The 19,071-nt window shown below is 39.2% G+C and overlaps 1 protein-coding gene across 3 annotated transcripts in view; it reads left to right on the top strand.

Moving 5' to 3' along the window:
* Positions 1-19,071, top strand: part of wdr33 (WD repeat domain 33) — a 104,470-nt gene that overhangs the window by 9,083 nt on the left and 76,316 nt on the right. For 2 of the 3 annotated variants that reach the window (XM_020511131.2, XM_048604226.1), the window contains exon 2: positions 9,115-9,342. In XM_020511131.2, coding sequence (XP_020366720.2) covers positions 9,139-9,342 — 204 coding nt within the window. In that variant the 5' untranslated portion in view covers positions 9,115-9,138. Of the gene's footprint in view, positions 1-7,779; positions 7,903-9,114; positions 9,343-19,071 lie in introns of all 3 variants that reach the window. The other variant, XM_048604225.1, reaches the window with a different exon arrangement.

Here is a 19,071-nt window from a genome sequence, read left to right as displayed (position 1 = left end):
GACCCTTCCTCAGAACTGTTCTGAGGAAGGGTCACCGGACCCGAAACGTTAACTCTGTTTTCTCCTTCGCAGATGCTGCCAGACCTGCTGAGCTTTTCCAGCAACTTTGTTTATGACCTGGTCAATATCCAGGATTGGACTGATAAGTAACAATTGAAATGCAGAGTGGTCTATCCAGTTGAACTCTCATCCCATGAATGGATTAAAAACAAATAGTCTGGTAGGCACTGTAGCTGAGGAGGCTACTACACTAAGGGGAAAAAAATGTCCACTCAATATTTGCATCTTCTGGATTATTGACAGCTCGGAATCAGGCTACAGTGTTGCGCTACTGATGTGTGCTGTACTTGAGCCTCTTTTCAGAGTACTTCATCATTCCCAAATAGCAGACAGAATATATTTCCAACCTGGTGTCACTAAAAATGGTAACTGATCATTCTGCATGTGCACATTTGCACCTATGATATTGCAGCGTTAGTGGGAAAGGAAAAAAGGTATGATGAAAATATTGGTAGTGGATAGCTAAGTATGTAGTTGCTATAACTGCAAAGTTTTGCACACTGAATGAAGGAGCTGGTTAGATAATGTTGCCATTAAGCTATGGAAATAATGAAAACATAATAAACATTTTCAGATCATCAAGTGTCACTGATTTTGTGCATGTTGTGCAGTGTTCCACCTGGTAGTGACATTGCCCACAAATTTAACAATAGCAATGTCTTTAGTCCTTACCCTCTTCCTGTTTATGCCTTAATGCATCATACTATTCAAATTAAACATTCCACATGGGAGCGTTCCATATTCTAACCCTGTCTTAATTAATTTTTATATACAAGGCCATTCTGCCTATGAATAAAATCACCATTTAGTCTTTTGCAGTGTTAACTATTCCTGTAAACTTGGAGACATCCGTAAAATTTTGACTTGCTACACCTGATTGGACTAAAAGATGAGATCAAAAGACAACAGTGACCCTGGCTCAGCTCCTTGTGAAACATCATTTCCATTCTTTCATCACTTGGATTTATTTTACTTGCTGTGCTGTTCTATTTTGTAACTGACTTGTAATCCAGTCTGTCACTTCTATCATGTGTACATCTGCTGTGACCTCAGCCATGAGTCTGCATTGCAGTAGCATTGTAAGAAGTCTTTGAAAATGTACATAAATCCACTACATTACTCTTATCTACACTCTGATTCTTCAACAAATAACAAGATTGCTCAAGTCTGACCTTTTGAAATCTGTGGCAACTATTATATTCCTACATTTTACCAAAAACGTTTTTGAGTAAAGACTTCATTAAATTTGTTACCACGGTAAGTTTCTGCTCAGGTACACTCCAGACAAGCAACATGCAAACTAGAAGCATTATTGTGAGGTAGAACTGTTCTTCAAGTGCCTCTTTCCCTCTGCCTGCTGTTCTATACATGCAATTGTCATTCTCTCATTCTCCCTGCACATGTGTCTCTTATTTTTGTATATGCCATCCTGTGCATCTTGTGGGTGTATGTCTTGTGGGTATCAAAACAAATAGAACCCTAGGATTGGAGAGTACGGAACCTATGATTTGAAATTCAGAAATATGAAGAGAGCATGAAAAATACAGTAACATTTGCCTTATCTGGTATACCTCAAATTTGGAATGCTGCATCGGCTGACACCTCGAACTCCCTGATTTCAAGCATGCTCTTCATTAACCGGAAACCACTTAATGCTAACCTGCACCCGAGTACTGGCAAACCTCATTATGAAGATATCCAGATGCAAGCAGACAAATGTGTGTTTTTAGGTAACCTTGTATATGATAATCATGGATGTGCTAGGAAAGATGTTTTAGGTGTTGATTGGCTCTCAAGGAACCTCATAGAAATCATGGCTAACCATATATGAGATATGAATGGGGGAGCTGTTTAACTGTCACACTTTTGTTATGAAAATAGTTTTCAGTCATTGTATTGAGACCCATTGTGGAAAAATTGTGTGACCACTAATTGGAAATGATCACTGCTGAAGAAAAGAGAGCATGTGTTGCACGTTTTACGATCCCATGGTGATTGGAATATATCGGGACACATGAGGCTTACCACCAAAGTGGACTACTTAGCATTTCCTCACTTAATGTTGGTGACCTCACTAGTGTTCTGTTGACTGTTAGTGCATAGGAACTGATGGGAGCCTGGTGGTGGAATTGCATATCAAGCTATATGATGCTGTCTGTCCTGGTGTTTACAGTGTGCTGAAACTTGGAGAACCCAGGTGTGGAGAACTGTTGCTTCACATTTAACAGAAAACTGTCTTGATGATGTTGTTTGTTCAACTGGAAGGATTTAGAAATTTGCAGCCTTCCTCACTCTCAGACTGAATGATGACGAGCTAATGGACTTGAAGCAGGAATGCAAGCATTGGATGATGGGGTAATGGACAGGAAGCAGGAATCCCAACATTGAATTGACAAGTGGCCGTTAGCTACACAGGATGGGGGTGACAATAATTCCACACAGGAGGGAGTTGAACTGAGACCAGAAGTCCTGTTCTTCTGTTTCAAAACATGATCATCCTTGTGTGTACCCTCTGGGCATTGGTGAAACCACATCTAGAGTACATTTTTGGTGGTCTTAGTAAAACTGGACATCATTATATTCAAAATATTCGGAGAAAGTTCTCTTAACTTATTCCTATGATGAAAGGTTGGCTTAAGAGGAAAGGCCGGAGAGATTGAGTTTGTGTTCACTGTTGTTTAGAAGAATGAGAGATGATCTTATTGAAGCATATGAGATCCTGACGGTACTTTGCATATAGATGCTGAATGCATGTTTCCCTCTAAGGATGAGAATAGAATTAGGAAACAAAGTCTATTTTTAAAAAAAAAATCCATGAAAGGAGTGAGGTGCTTTTTATTTCTTCTTGGGGTTGTCAGTCTGTGGAATTATTTTCCTCCGAAGGATTGGAGGCATAGCCATTGAATGTTTTTAAGGTAGAAATAAACAGATTCTTGTCCAGTAAAGGAGTCAAAAGATATTGGGAGTAGGCAGAAAAGTGGATTTGAGACTACAGTCAGATCAACATGACCATATTAAATGGTGGAGCAGGCTTGCTGGGTTAAATGTCAACCTTCCTGCTCCTAATTCATATGTCCATATAATTGTAGTCACAGTTGTGCTGCCTCATTACTGTACTGGTGGGAGAGCATTCAGCCACTCCACACATATACACTCATTTTCATTCTGCTTACCTTCTCAAAATACTGAAGCAGTTATACATCCTTCAGTTGGATTACAAGAAGGTGCATTGATTGTGCACCAACGATAAACAACACAAATACGCCGGCCCCTTCTGATTTATGGTGACTGCGCAAGTCAGATTTTGTTTTTATAGTTGAAATGTTTTCAGGACCTAACACTGGAATAAGCATTAATCTAAATCGTTACATATCAATTTTCACAATACTATATATCCCTAATTTTAACCACTGAGCTGCATGGGGCTATAAGTAGTAGGTGCGATGGGTTGGAACATACATTGGGTGTAAAGAGTTCATTATATCCTGTTGCTTTGAAAATTGATCTGTATTATTGCCGTTCCAGCCTTCTAAAGGGAAAGTTGTCAGGGACCAAGCTTTCTGCTGTTCGTTTTTTATGGATGGAACAAGGAACCAGACTGTTAGGTGTGTTCACCCTTCCGAGTCCCATGAGTGTGATGAGAAAGAAGAACACATGATGAGTAGTGAAGAAACATTACATAAAAAATAATGTCATTATCTGGTATATAGCACACATTTCCTATCACACTTCACTATCACTATATAAGAGAATAAAATTGTTTACTTGTCAGCTTTGGACCACTTACATTTGACTGCATATTTATTATCAAGCAATCACCTGCCTTGTGTTGTTATTGACATAACAGGACGTTGTTGGTGACGTGCACAAACAGATTGCTTATGTAAAACAACAATGCAGAAGGTAGAATATACAATAGAGAGGAAACAATGAAACCTGTGTACATAGATGATAGTGAGAGTAAATGCAAGTAGCAGCGGAAATGGAGAGAGAGTTTGCCATAGGAGGTGAGGAATTGGAGAGTAGGAGATATCAGTCAAGCCTATTTTAAAATCTTTGAGCACGAGTTACTGTAGGAGAAGAATCAATGTAAATAATAGTGACCAGGAGTCAGGTTTGATTGAGTAGTGTGAGGCAGCAAATGAGGCTTCAGGCCAGTAGATGTTTGCCATTCATGTCGTGTAGCAAGAATTCTCTTGAGTCTAGTGGATGAGAGCTCTTGCCAACTGGAGAAGAAGCAGTAAGCACTATCAATGGAGAGGCAGATGAGAAATACAAGGCAGGATTTCATCATTTTGATGAATTAAACTGGGATTCCACTATAAAACACCTAATTTCACTGAAAAATATATAAATCCCATCAATACAATTCTGTAATTTAGTAAGGTTTTCTCTATTGTTTTATAGAATGTGGGTGTTGCTGGCTACAACAGCATCTTTTGCTCATTCCTAATTGCTGTTGAGAAGGTGATGGTGAGTCACCTTGAACCATTGTAGTCCATGTGGTTTGGATACAACGACAGTGCTGTAAGGGAGGGAGTTCCAGGATTTTGACCCAGTGACAGGAAAGAAAGGCAATGTTTTTCCAATTCAGGATGGTGTGCACCTTGAAGGATTTTGTGTAGGTAATGTTCCCTCCCACCTGTTGCCCTTGTCATTCTAAGTGGTAGACATTGAATGTCTGGAAGATGCTGTTGGAGGAATATTAATTTGTTTCATTTTCAGCAATGCACCTCAAAGCTGGCGTTAGCTTTTGTTTCTTGTTTTCATTCTTTGCCTAGCTAGTGTAGTCCAATTTACCTGCCTCCACCCAAATTATGCCAGTTTCATAGGTGACTGTATTCGCTGACGTGCCTGATGCTTGACTGACCCACAAACTGTCTGTGAGATGTGTGATCATTAATTGATTTTGGTTATTTTGAGACCTGCTTTCTTGGTGCAGTCTTGAAGTAATCTTTAGTAATTTAAACTCTGCTTACGCCCTATAAAATAATTATGTATCATTGTGACCAGTAACACAGTTTAATTGCAATCATTTTGTAAAAATTTTGCCTACTAATCCATTAGACAAAGCAGAAGAGTAAATTACTTAATTTTGTATGAAGATAAATTTAAATTTCAATTAATAAAACACAAACTGTGGATGCTGTAAAGCAGGATCAAAAACAGAAGTTGCTGGAAATGCTCAGCACGTCTGGCAGCATCTGTGAAGAAAAAGCAGAGTTAACATTTTGTGTCTGGTGATCCTTCCTTAGAACTGAGCTTAAATTTCAGTTAACCTATCTGAACGTTTCAATATAGTTCCAAGATAATTGACAACATATCCAAATATATTGTATGGGAAAGTTCCACTGTTCACATGCCCATCCTTTGCAAAATTCACTTAACTGCAAGATAATTGCTATGTACGTTTTTGCCTGCAGCAACTCCAGTGTTCACTCATTTGTAACTTTCCGGGCGTAAAAGTACGCACGCCCTGTATTTTGCACACACTGTTGGCACTTTTTACTGTTAGTGAAAGTCATCGACTGTGGCGTTCTCGGGAATGCGAACGGCAGGACTTTACTCAACTCTGGAAAGGTGCCAAGGCTGCAAGTGTGACACACTATGAAAACCTATTTGAAAGATTGTTTTATAAAAGAGTAAAAGTTGCATTTACGCTCTTTCTTGTTCTTAAGACACCCCAAAATGTTTTGCAGCCAGTTCTGACTTTTGAAATGTTACATAAGCATAATTGGAAGCCAATTTATTCACTGCATGGCCTGTCCAAACTGCCAGTGAAGTAGCTTATTTTGTAATACTTTTGGATGAATGTTATCCAGGGCACTGGATTACTCAATTGTGTTTCTCTGAATAGTGCCAAGAGATATCCTGTCTATCTCAGCAGGCAGTGGGTCCTTGGTTTGATGTGTTACTTGAAAGACCGCCGTTTTGGCAGTCATGAATGTTTAGATTATTAATACTTTTAAGTAGTCATTTCAGGCATGTTATGACACATTGAGCCTTGACCTTCTGTCCCAGAGGTAGGGACACTGCATTGCACCACAGGACTCCAAAGGGGTGCATTTGTTTGGAAACATTGCCTGTCCAACCTCTTAGATTATATGCTCAAGTATTGTAGTAATTAATTGAACCAGGTTTAAACTAAATATTGAAAATGCATACATTGTGTGGATTATGAATGTATAATCTTAGCAAAAGATCGATGACAAAATATTGTGGTTTTTATGTAAAAGTCCGAAGCTGATAAAGATAGTTTTGCATCATTTACATGTGTTCACATCATGGCCTGAGAAATAGTTGAATGGTTATTCTCTCGTGGGCACTTTGCAGGAGTTTTTTTTAAAGAAAAAGAAGGTATTACATTTGTAAAGTGCCTTTTACAACCTCAATCTCAAACCATATCACAGCTGATGGTGCTTTTCAGTTATAATCACTGTTGTAACATTGAAAAATGCTGCAGCTAGTTTGGACATAGCACAAACAGGAGTGAGAAGAATTTATTGCGTTGTCCAGATTGATCAATCAATATTGGTCAGAAATTGTCTTGTCATAGTGCCACAAGAACCATGCATCCATTTAAGAGGTCGATGAGGCCTCGGCCTCATCTGAAAAGTGGCATCTTCGATAATATAGCACTCTCAGTATTGCATTGAAGTTTCATCCAACGTTATGTGCTCAAATCTCAAGTGAGAATTGAAGCTCCGACTTTCTACTCTGGCAGTGGGGCCTATCATTTGTTTTTAAGTAGGAACATGAGAAATTACAGCAAGTTGGTTAAAACATAACTGCATAAGTGTGAGAAAGTATTGCATCCCATTGAGTGTCTTTGTCTAGTTATGCAGTGTCATTTAGAGGCTTTGTCACATTTGATATTGTTCTGTTTACTTGTTACTGTAATGAAGTCTGTCATTTTTTGACATTACCTATTTGATTTTGAATGTCAAGGCCATTAAGTCACTAGTTTGTGTGTCTTTATGTCAGGTCAGATAGCTTGTACAATCTGAAGTTTTCAACATTAGCAATTTGGATTGAGCATTGTAGAGGCAGAAGATGAGGCTTCAGGCCAGAAGCAGTTCATCATTCAGATGGTGCAATAAACTTCTCTCTTGAGAAGTGTGGAAGGGAGCCCTGCTTTGCCACTTGAAGAAGGAGCAGCAGCACAGCCAGGAGAAGGCCAAGTGGAAAGTACAGACAGAATTTGAACATTTTAGCCAATGAACCTGTGATTCAGCTATGAAGTGACATATTTGGTGATAGTGGCAAAACAAATCAACTTGTAACAACATACAGTTGACTTTTGTGTTTTCAGTTTGTGTAAGGCCAGTTGTGCAGTTTAATTTTAGCTCAGTTATAATGCATGCTGTAATAAGATTGTGGATTTACTTATAAATTGGCTTTCTCTATGGTTCCATACATGTAAGGTTACAAGGCAAGAGCATAATTTTTTTATACCTTATTTAGTGAAAGCAAATCTCCAAGGCCAAACAATAGTCTTGTCATTTACTGAGTTTAAGGTGATTACTTCCCTACTTAATCTGTAGAGGATCCATTCTTTAATCAGTAGCATCGTTTGTGGTTCTCCAAGTGTGTAAAGGTTTGTTCTCTTGAAGGAGGTTTGCTATTCACTGACATTTCACAGCCTGTTATGCGACTGATGGTGTTTGACCCAAGAAACCTGATAGTGGCTTGCCATATTATTCATTCCTTAAATTACAGGACTCCAAAAGAGCCGCTTTCAGAAATCTCAGTTCTCCCCACATCCTGCAAAACTGCGAGTCTCAACTCTATTTGAAGCTACTGGAAAGCCATCACAGCACAGCAAGGATTAAATTATTTTCTGTATGTACATAAAATGCTTTAACAGCACTAACAGCAATGTGAAACAATTAACCAACATGTCCGGCATGTCTGATCATTTTGAGCTCATGATTTGTTGGTTTTCATTCGTATGGGTGAACCTCAGATTTGTGGGATGCCTAGCATTAGGCTAAATGCTCTGATGGTATGACTTAATGAATGCTGTTTAAACATATATTATAGAACCATTCAATTTTGCTTATATGTAGTTATAGTTCTGGTTGCTGTGTAATTTGACATTTTGAAAGTTGCATCCAAGATGTTTGGATAGGTTGAATTTGTAAAACTGGTGCAAAAATTTGGTATAAACTTTAATACCAACCCGATTTATTAAGTATGTAAAATAATTGTGGTCTGTCTGTGTGGGGAAAAAAGGTGTTGCTTTTATTTTCACCTGCGAGTTCCTCACAAGTTTGCACCTGGTTTGCCAAGACAGTGTAGTCTTCGGTGAAGTCCAAGAACGGAGGGTAATTTGATCGAGAAATGCAGATTCCTTTGGTCCAATTTCTCGTTCATATATTTCAGGTGTCTACTTAAAGTGCTTTAAATTTCCGTCATCCTTTTTTGAGTGTAGGAAGGGCTTGACAAGTTTTCATTGGCAGTTTTCAATATAAATGGGCGTTATGGGAGATATTTTAAATTTGTAGGGCTGTTCCAATTGGAGCCTGATTTTTCAGTGACGTTACTGTGATTTTTTAACTGACCCTGATAAATATGCATATCAAAACCACAGCCACACTATAGGGTTAGAAAAATGTGACTTAAAAGGAGCAATATTTGCCTGTCACATGATTGGCGTTCTCTATTGACATGGTGTTGAAGGTTATTGCAGAGCAGTGAAAGAAAGTTCTTTATAGATATTTGAGTTTTATTTATAAATGTCTACTCCCATAGACTATTGAGTAAAAACCTTTTGATGTCCATTCTAAATCTCATATGGCTCAGTAATTGTTTCTTCTAGAGGGCTGGCTGCAATGTTCAATTTTGAGTTGTGCAGTTGGTTTTGTGTGTGGCATCAGAGATTTTGTTCTCTGACCGAATGTATCTGTATGAAATGGAAAAATGTCCTCAGAAGGCACCAGTTTGTAGTTACTGGATTGAGAAGGGAACGATCAAGGTAGAAATTGTGTAAAAATGTTTGTACATCACAGTCAAAACTTTCAACTGAACTTTTCATATGGATTTATTTTACAGGTTTCTTGGAAGAGTTTTATCACCATGGCTTTGGAAATAACCTCGCCACCTCGGTTTTTTCATATGCCGAGGTTCCAGCACCAGGGACCAAGGCACACCTTTTACAAGCGGCCAGACTTTGCTCAACAGCAAGCCATGCAGCAGCTGACTTTTGATGGCAAGCGAATGAGAAAGGCTGTGAACCGGAAGACGATCGATTATAATCCATCTGTTATTAAGTTCTTAGAGGTGAGATGAGAAATAGGGAGACTGGTTGAGAATGGGCTTGTGGTGGAGTGTGCTGCACTCCATGGTGACTGAAGTTTTGGAACCATTTCACTGATTCTTACTCTAATTTCTGACACACTTAGTGTGAAATGCACTGAGGAATGTCACATGTCACTCTTCCACTCTCGCATTCTCTTTTCTTTAAGATGGCAGAAACACAACTTCTATAAATGGTGTCATACGACTCAGTAAATGGCCTAATAAACTAATACTGTTGTGTACATGAATTGAGTACATTTTGCATCAGGGGATGCTTGGTTGAAAACATTTTTTCGTTATTCGTGCGCTGCAGTGCTTTTGAGGTCTATAGCATAATCAAGACACAACCCTGTTTTGTTTTGCTTTGCTATATACGTACCGTACAATAATTCACTAATATAATGGGAAACCGGGCTGCTTGTAGTTGCAGAGTGAACTACACAGATGTATGGTTAATACAGGTTATAAAAACAAGCAACAGTATCGCCCTATTCGTGGGCTTGACACAACCCAGGTTAGTCAGCTGATCAGATGCAATTTGTGATTCAAAGCATTGTACAAAATTGCCCAGTCAGTGCCTTTGGGGAATTGTGATATTGTGCCCCTGCCTGTCTGGAAATGAATTTTGAAGTATTTGCCACACAGGATTGTGAAGGTTCCCAAGCACTGCTGCATCTGAAATCTGGTGGTATTTTGAAAGGAATCTGTATCCTGGTTCCTTTGATAACTGAAATGGATAGTTTGCAGGTAGCTATGGAAGCAATGAGAGAAAGTTACATTTTGGCCATTTTCTCTACTACATGTTAAAAGCTCTTCTTCTTGGGCCTGCATCTGCTTCAATTGCAGTTCTTTGAAAACAAGTTCTAATTGTGATATTTTATCTGAAATGCTTCAGTATCCTATACAGAAATGATTTTCATCTTTAACAACAAATGCAAGCAGTTAACTGTTGCTGTTTTTACACACCAATAAAACAAACCTTATAGGGGATTAACATTAGCACTCAGCTGTAATTTGTGTTTCTTCCTTGCCCTGTCAGCAACCAGGATCAGTGTGAGCTAGTGTAGTGGTGGCATCACAGTAGACACAAAAAACATTGCTTCTGATAGCTGTGGATCACTTACAGGGGAGCTAAGTGTTAAATAAATTTTCTAAGTTTAGGCAGGAAGAACGAAGTCCAACTGATATCCAATATTTTGTGTTGCTATGAGCAGCAAGTCTGTGTGTGTTTAAAACAAACAAGCTGGAAGTTTAGTTTGAGACCTTTACCAATGAAAGCAATTTTGAACCAGTTTCCTTATCAATTTGTTCCTGACCAATTTGCCCAATTCAACACTTTTCTCCCCTGCCAATGCTTTTTAGGTTTCAGTTTCCTCGAATCAGTTTGGACATCACACTGCCACTGGTTGTTGCAATTTTGAGTTTCTTGGACAATGACTTCTTTCCTTGACAGGTTTCTGACATCTCTGATAACCAAACCTTATCCTTTGATACCTGGATATCATACTTCCTTTAAGAATAACATGGTCTTTTCCTAAAGGTTGTAAATTATTTTAACCGCAATTCAATGCGTGGTTTCACAATCACAGCAGTTAATTAGTAGACTGCCAGATTGGTTGCACTTGTAACATTTTGCCTGCGGTTCCACTATACGTTTTAAGTTCAACCCAAGGAGTCCTTGATTTGAGCTTATTGTCAAGAGCAGTACTTTGAAGTGCTGCACTGTGCGAGGAGGTGACATTTGGATGAGATTAATTTGAAGTATCATCTACATCTTTATTTGCAGTCAAAAATGCAGTGACATAGTTGAAAGAAGAGCTGGGAATTTATGGTGACCTAATCAGCATTCCTCCCATCATCCAACCAGTGTTGGGAAGAAACAAGCATATTGACACATTATCAATTAGGATTAACTGAGAGATGTTACTACATGGAATTACCGCTATAATTTGTTTAGAGTTCCTCGCTCTCTGTTCAAAATATCATTCATTATATGAAGTGGTTTGAGATGTTGTATTGATATTAGGCACTGTATAAGTGCAGTTTTTTTTAGAAAAATGTTAAAATGAAGCAGACATTATTTTTCAAGAGTACATGTAGCATTGGTCATCTCAAATGTTAACTAACGTGCAAGTATACTGTGCAAATAATTGTAAAAACTGTAAAATAACACCATGTATGACCAAGCACTGACTGTATTAATGAAGTATCTGGCAGATTTAAAATCAACTGATCAGTGAAGAATTGTTGGTCAGCAAACATCTGCTTCAAAAGAGAGAACCAATAAAATTAATGCTTTGAGAAATTTTCCCCCATTAATCATGCTCACTAAGTAAGGACTTGTGACTGAAGCAAAAGTTTCTATTTATGAAACCAAATCTCAGGAACATTAAAGTGTAAATATGTATGTACTTAATGTGCCTGAAATGTTTCCACCAGTGTTTTATGTTGGCGGTCTGTCTCTTAGAGGCTTGGGCATGAATTCCTAGGCATTCAAGAGCTATCATTCTGTTAACAAAATTAATAAGTTCTCTTGGCTGTCAAACTGCAATTGCCAGGATTCAACAATTCACTGCAAGCCATGTGCACGGAAGAGCTTTTGGAATTGAAATTAAGGCTGCCACCTATCCATTAAATGAGCGTCACTTTGAAGGAAGGCTGACATTGTTGGGTTCACAGTGCTTCATTCAGATAGGATGTTGATATTGCTGTTTCTAAACTTGAAGCCTTTTCTCTGCACCCTGCACTTTGCCTGGGTCTACCCATGCAAAAGACCTGAGGACTTGCAGGGCTGAAGGCAAACAAGAAGGAAATGGAAATTATGGGTAACTCTTACAAAGACCTGGTACAGACATGTTGGCCTAAAGGCTTCCTCCTACACTGCATGATTCTATAATTGATGGTACTCAAACCAAAAAGTTAATTTTGGAACTGATGTGATAATTATGATAATGTGATGTTTCCACAAAACAAAATAAAATATGAACTTTATCAGCAATAATGTAATGTAGCTAGAGTATTGAAAGTGTTCATGGAGTTGCAGTAAATTTTATGCAGTTATTTCAGAGCGTCTTTAGCAAGTTCTGTTTTCTTGCGTGCTCATAACACTCAGTGCTGGCAACGCATTTTGAATTCTTCACAAAACCGAATGATGGATTGGAGCCAAGGATTCATGACCATGTACTGGAATTTTGGAAGAAGTCGTCTTCTCAATGTTTTCAGTTTCTGACCCAAGTTTTTTGGTTCATTCAAACTAACAGAAGGACATAATTAAAATGTGTAACAACAACTACCCGTTGCAGTCATGAATACCCAGAAACAACAAAGGTAAATTGTGCACCATCCCCCATGAACATTAATTTTTACTTGTAAAGATTTGTTCAGTGTCTGCCCTTTTTAGGTTAGGGTGCGGTGAGAAGTTAAAATAGATTCACCAGCATCCATTCAAGTAGCTGCTGTTTAGTTTGCAACCAAAATCTCTAATCTCAATCAGATACAGTCTGAAAAGCAATGAAACAAAAGTGCAGATGCTGACTCTTGGTTCTTTTATTTTCAGTGTCTTGTCTGATTCCCCAATTCAAATGTACGTCATGTTCTTAGTTAAACAGCAAATAGGTTAAAGTTCGTGGAGGAGAAAAACTTTTGAACAAAGTCATTTAGACCATTTGATCTCACCCTGAAAAATACCACTTCAACCTTTTTTCCTGTTACAGTTTCTGTTGTTAGTTTCATGGCTTCAAATTGCCCTTTTTAGCAGTTTCATCTTTTGAATTGCTGAAAATAAAGGGGAACAATCAAATCAGAGCTGGTTAGTCCTTCCACAGTCAATCATAAATAACTGGGAGGAGGAGGCCCCTGAACATCTCCATACTCAGTGATGGCAGAGCAGTGAGTACAATGAACATAGCTGGTGAATGTAGCCATCTTCAGTTAGACCACCAAGAGGATGATCCATCTCTACCACCTTTGAGGACCTACCCGCTCAAGTACTGGCCTGCAGCCAATTTATTTTTCTCCGCATGATATCAAGACACAGACGATCGTTTTGGATACAGGAAAGACTGAGATAGGGCAATATTCTCAGTTATGGCAATGAAACCTTATTCTCCAGAACTGTCTGTGCTCCTATTCAAGATGTTCCAATATAGTAACAATGGCTGACAAAGTGGAAAATTACCAAATTATTTCCTGTCTACTCTCTCAGTGCTAAACTAATCTGGCCAATTAATGCTCTACCAATGAACTCTTCCAGCAGAATGATGGAAGGGACTATGGACAGTTCTACAAAGTGACACTTATTCACTAATATTCTGCTCCATTTGGGTTCAACAGGGGCAAATAACACTGCTGCATGCCTCATTGTGGCCTTATTCCAAACATGGACGAAGTAGCAACATTCCAGAGGAGGACCAAGTTTGACTGCCCTTGATGTTAATATAGCATTTGAATAAGTACAGCATCAAGAAACTGTATTATAATTCAGGTCTTTGGGGATCAGTGTGCATGGGAAGAACTCACAAAAGGTGGTAATCATTATCAGCAAAATGGAAAATTGTAATTGTTCTTGGACAGTTATCTCAATCCCAGAGCATCACTGGAGGTATTCCTCAAGGCCATTCTGAACTCATTTCACTGGCTTCATCAGTGATCCTCCCTCCACCATGAATTGAGAAATGAGGATGCGCTTTGATTGCAATGTTCTGTAGAATTGACAACCCCTCCAATGACTGAAACGATCTGTCTCCAGAAACACTTGGATAGCATTCAAACTTGGATGTTAAATGGGAGGTAACATTCATGTCACCAAGTAGCAGACATTGACCATCTCCAAGAAAGTAGAGTTTAACTCTCCTTGTCATTCAATGGTAGTATTATCATGGAATCTCTCATCAACAGCATGCTGGGGTGGGTGTCACTTAATTGGACTAGCTATATAAATACTCTGTCTAAAAGAGCAGATAAAGAAATAAGTATTCAGCAGTGACTCCTGACTCCCAAAGCCTTTACCAGTTTACATCTACAAGGTAGAAGCTGGGAATATAATTGAATACATGTCAGTTTTCTGTATTTAGGCAGCTGCAACTCCATTAAGAAGCATGAGTACAAAACAGCCTCTTTGGCACCTTATCTACCAATTCAAACGTTCATTGCTTCCACCACCATTGCACCTTACCTCCAGTGTACCCACAAGATACACTGCAACAACTTTCCCAGGCTCCTTCAACAGTACCTCTCAAACCCCTGACCTTTATCACTGATGTGGAAGTGCCAGTGTTGGGTTGGACTGGACAAGGTCAAAAAGACACCAGGTTATAGTCCAACAGGTTTATTTAAAGACACAAGCTTTCAGAGTCTCGCTTCTTCAGCTGTCACCTGAAGAAGGAGCAAGACTGAAAGCTTGTGTCCTCAGATAAACCTGTTGGACTATAACCTGGTGTTGTGTGATTTTTGACCATTATCACTGAGAAGGGCAAGGGCAGCTGGCTCTTGAAACACCAAGTCATGCACACTCGAGTTGGAAATATATTGTCTGTTCTCTAGGTTAAGGTCCTGGAATTGCCTTTCGAGAGGCAGTATCTACACCATCATGGGCTGCAGCAGTCCAAGAAGTGGGCATTTCGTCACCTTCTCAAGAACAAGTGGGAATAGCAACAAATGACAACGAGAGGCAAAATCCTTCAAAAGAAAAACTTGAATATGCAGTGCACCCCTCTGACCTGTATCTAGTGTTTTAGGCTTTCCTTTGTAATCAAGTTAAGCATCGTGTGCATCTGTAAGGATGTCAGATTTTGTAATTATTTTCAGTGTAATGACTTGAATATGCCCGTGTTCATTTGTATTTATTATTCAATCTCTAAACTTATCCTTAAGAAACTTGGTTTACCAAGTCACAAATCAAACCTGTATCCGATAAGAATATCGTTGCCACTGTGAGACTTGTATTTTGCTGTGCACCTTGTTAAAAAGAATTGATTGACAATCTAGCTAAAATATCTAAATGCATGTATCCATGAAAGAGGTGCACAGAATTCAACCTCCTGAGATATGCGCTATAAAGTGCTTTGGGCCATCACGTGGTTATGAACAGCATGATGTAAATTAAGTTTTTTCAAATAGTGAATCAAGCCATTTGTTAATTTGGAGTCTGGCTTTGGTGCTGCAAGACCTATTTTCCAAGTGCAAAGATCCCATATACTATTCAGACAGTGAGTAGAGAGCTGTCCCATTGTTCCTAACCATAACCCAACGTTCCTCCCTCAACTAACACTGCAAAAACAGATTTAACCTTCTCTAACCTACAATTTTCACCAGTTCCCAAGATTCACACTTAATGCCATACACCATTACTTGTATGCCCTAAACTTCCTCTTGAACAGCACTGACTGTCTATTTCAGAGTTGTTATCCACAGTTCTATTTTTTTTTCCCTTCATATTTTAGCAGAAAGCTTGTTTTTACTTTAGCTTCACTGCTTTTAGATACCAAAGACTGGATCCATTTTCTTCTTAGTTTTCCCAGTGACCTCTATCTTTCCTTCCAGTGTTTTTGCTGCTGTCTTGGCACCGATCAGTCCTCAGACAAGGCCTCATCATTATTCCCATTATTCCCCATCTTATTTAACTTCAAACTTGACACAAAAATGAACTCTTCATTCTTTCCTTGTGCAATTCTTTGGCAGTTGCGTCTTACCTGTAACCACCTATACTCTCTCAGTGATCTCATTGCCAACTGCCATGTGCTAATAGCTATTTGAATTTTTCTGTTTCCTTTGCTCACTTTAACCAATGCATTCCATCCTCACACATCCAAAGCTGATGCTGCCATTAGACTTCCTGACAAGGGTGACATTGCCACTCTCTCATGGAGAGTGAATGCTCCTTGTGGCACCACCATACACTAAGCAATAATACTCCAGACTTTCAATGATCTTTTTCTGGAGCTTTTTGCTTAACCCCTGACTTTGTCTGGGGTTGGGAAGACTATGGCTAGCTTCTGTCTCCATCCAAAGGACCACAAATGAACTGCTCTGACAGACCCATTATTTCAGTCAGTTCCTACCATAAGGAAATGTTCTGAGGACAGATCACTGAACCCAAAATATTAACTCTGCTGTGAGACTTGCTTTTCAGCAATTTCTGTTTTTATTGTTGACAAGGAAATGTTCCTTCTGTATCATAAATGACTCAGATTCTTATCTTCAGTCTTTTTTTTCTTTCTAATGCAATGACTTCTGACCTGCATCCATGACTCTTGCAACACCTTATACTAGTTTCCAGTTTCCTGGCCCTCTCAGTCTCTCTAGCTTTGTGTGGTCTTCATCCTTTGTGGGCCCTCAGAATGGAGGTCCAGTCAGCTCCCATCCACCTTCCTCTGTCTGGGTGTGCTACTATGTGCATTGAAAACCTTCTTTGACGTAATTCGCTTCTGCCAAATAAGTGTTGCAGTGATAACTAGTATGATACGAGCAATACCTGTTTCTCATGGTATGCATAAAATTTTATTAGTCCTATTCTGGTTTGCTCCTTCTCCACTTTATCTGGTACATTAATTGTTTCTACAATTCTTTCTACAATGCGTTTGTCCTCAGCCAACAAATCCCCTTCACTGAGGTTTATGAGGTGCACATCTTTCATCATTCTGGTAGAACTTTGTTTGGGTATCCCTTGACTTTATCTTGCACTCTACTGGTCCCCATATTCAAGGGATTTTATCTGTTGCCTCCAGCATCGTGCTATAATCTAGCTAATTTTTCCATCTTCTCCCCTTCCATCATTCTGAAGAAACTGTTCTTTCTCCAACATTCTGGTTCACTCTTCCATGATGCAAAATGCTCACTTTCTTCTGTGGATTTTCATGTGGAAGCACAGGAGCTGCAACAGTTCTCCTTTTCACCATTTCTCTTGTTCTGGGACCCCAAACACGTCATCCAGGTGAAACAGTTATTCATTTTTGTTTATTTCAATTTAGTATTTGCTGCTTATGATGTGGTCTTTTCTACATGGGGTATCCAAATACAGTTTGGATGGTTGTATCAGCCAGCAAGGATGAACTGGAGTTTGTAATTGTTTGCCATTTAACTTCTTCATCCTGTTCCTATTCGATGTCAGGCATTGCGTAATTGGCAATATGCTCACTTCTGAGGTTGAGGGTTCAAGACCGACTCCAGAACTTGGCACAAAAGTCAAGTGAATGCTTGGTGCTGTCATCTTTGGATGAAACATTAATGAGGCTCTTTGCCCTTGAAGGTAGGCGTAAAAGATCACATGGTACTATTTTGAAGAGAAGTCTGTGTAATCGCTGGTCCTGGCAAATATTTATCAACATCACAAAGGCAGATTACCTGGTCATTTATCACTTTGTTTATGGGAGTTTGCTGTGTGCAAATTGGCTGCCACATTTTCTATATTACAGTAACGACTACACCTAAAACGTACTTTGGCTGTAAAATGTTGAGACACAACTGATGGTTGCGAAAAAAGCATGGAATGAATACAAAACTCTTCTATCCTCTCTCTCCTATGTATTCCAGTAAAGCTTAATGAAAACATTTGATGAGGAACTTTACAGCCTTCTAAACTTAACACTAATTTAGGCAACCTTCGATCAACATCCCTATTTTTCTCGCAGTGGGTGCAGCGATTGGTTTTGAGATTTACAGTTCCTGCAGACCCGCATTCATTTCTATGCCATTACACCCCCTCACTTTGTCTTGCATCGTCATTTTGTCATTTAATTATTCCTACTTTCCACCTTATTACGCATCATCCTTACTACACTTTCTTTGCTTTGACCCCCCCACCCAACCTCTCATTGTTTCTATACTTCCAATTATTCCTATTCTGACAAGATCATTGACACTTATTGTTGGGATATTCCAGGAGTCTTACCTTTGCCCCCCTGCAAAACCCGCTGTTTCTCATCTACATGCTGCCAAGAAGTGATGTTATCTGGGAAAATAGAAGATGTCTAATTCCGCATGTATGCTGCTGATGCAGTTCTGTTTCACTACATCTCTGTTGCACCTTGCATTATTTCTAATTTGTCATGCAGTTGGTCCAACATAAAGTCCCAATGAGCAGAAGTATCCTCTCAACTGATTATCAGGAAGACCAAAATCATTGTCCTTCGTCCTTACTTGCATCTCTATTCCCTATCTATCATTGTTCCAATCCTCTGCTTGGTCATTGGCTAAGATCGTCAACTAGACTATTTGCAAGACTAACATCCCTTCGACTCCAAATTGAGCTTTCACCCATATTTTCTGCATCATCAAGGCCGCTACTTCCACCACTGTAATATCATTAGGCTTCACTGCTGCCTTAGCTCTTTTGCTGAAATTTGCATCCAAGCCTTTGTTACATCCAGACTTGACTATTCTATTGCATTCCTGACTGACCACCTATCTACCACCCCTCTTAATTTCAGCTCATCCGAATTACTGTCCATTACCGAACTGGCAGCAGGTCTTTCGCAACCATTGTTGTCTGCTGAACTACACTGGCTGCTGATCAGCTGATGTCTGGTTTTAAAATTCTCATCCTTGTTTTCAAATCCCTTTTCCCTTGGCTGTCTCTGTTTCCAGGCTTTTCAGGCACAACCATTACCTCACTGCTGGTAGCTATGCCTTCAGCTGTCTGGGCCCTAGGTCTTAGAATTTCTATGTCTCACACTCTCATTGTTTCTCCTTTTAGGATGCTCCTTGTAACCTACT

This window comes from Rhincodon typus, chromosome 13 (genome assembly GCF_021869965.1).
Source record: "Rhincodon typus isolate 14 chromosome 13, sRhiTyp1.1, whole genome shotgun sequence".
NCBI classification, from domain to species: Eukaryota; Metazoa; Chordata; class Chondrichthyes; order Orectolobiformes; family Rhincodontidae; genus Rhincodon; species Rhincodon typus.
Note: the sequence above shows the minus strand (reverse complement) of the source record. Positions and strands in the feature narration are given on the sequence as shown.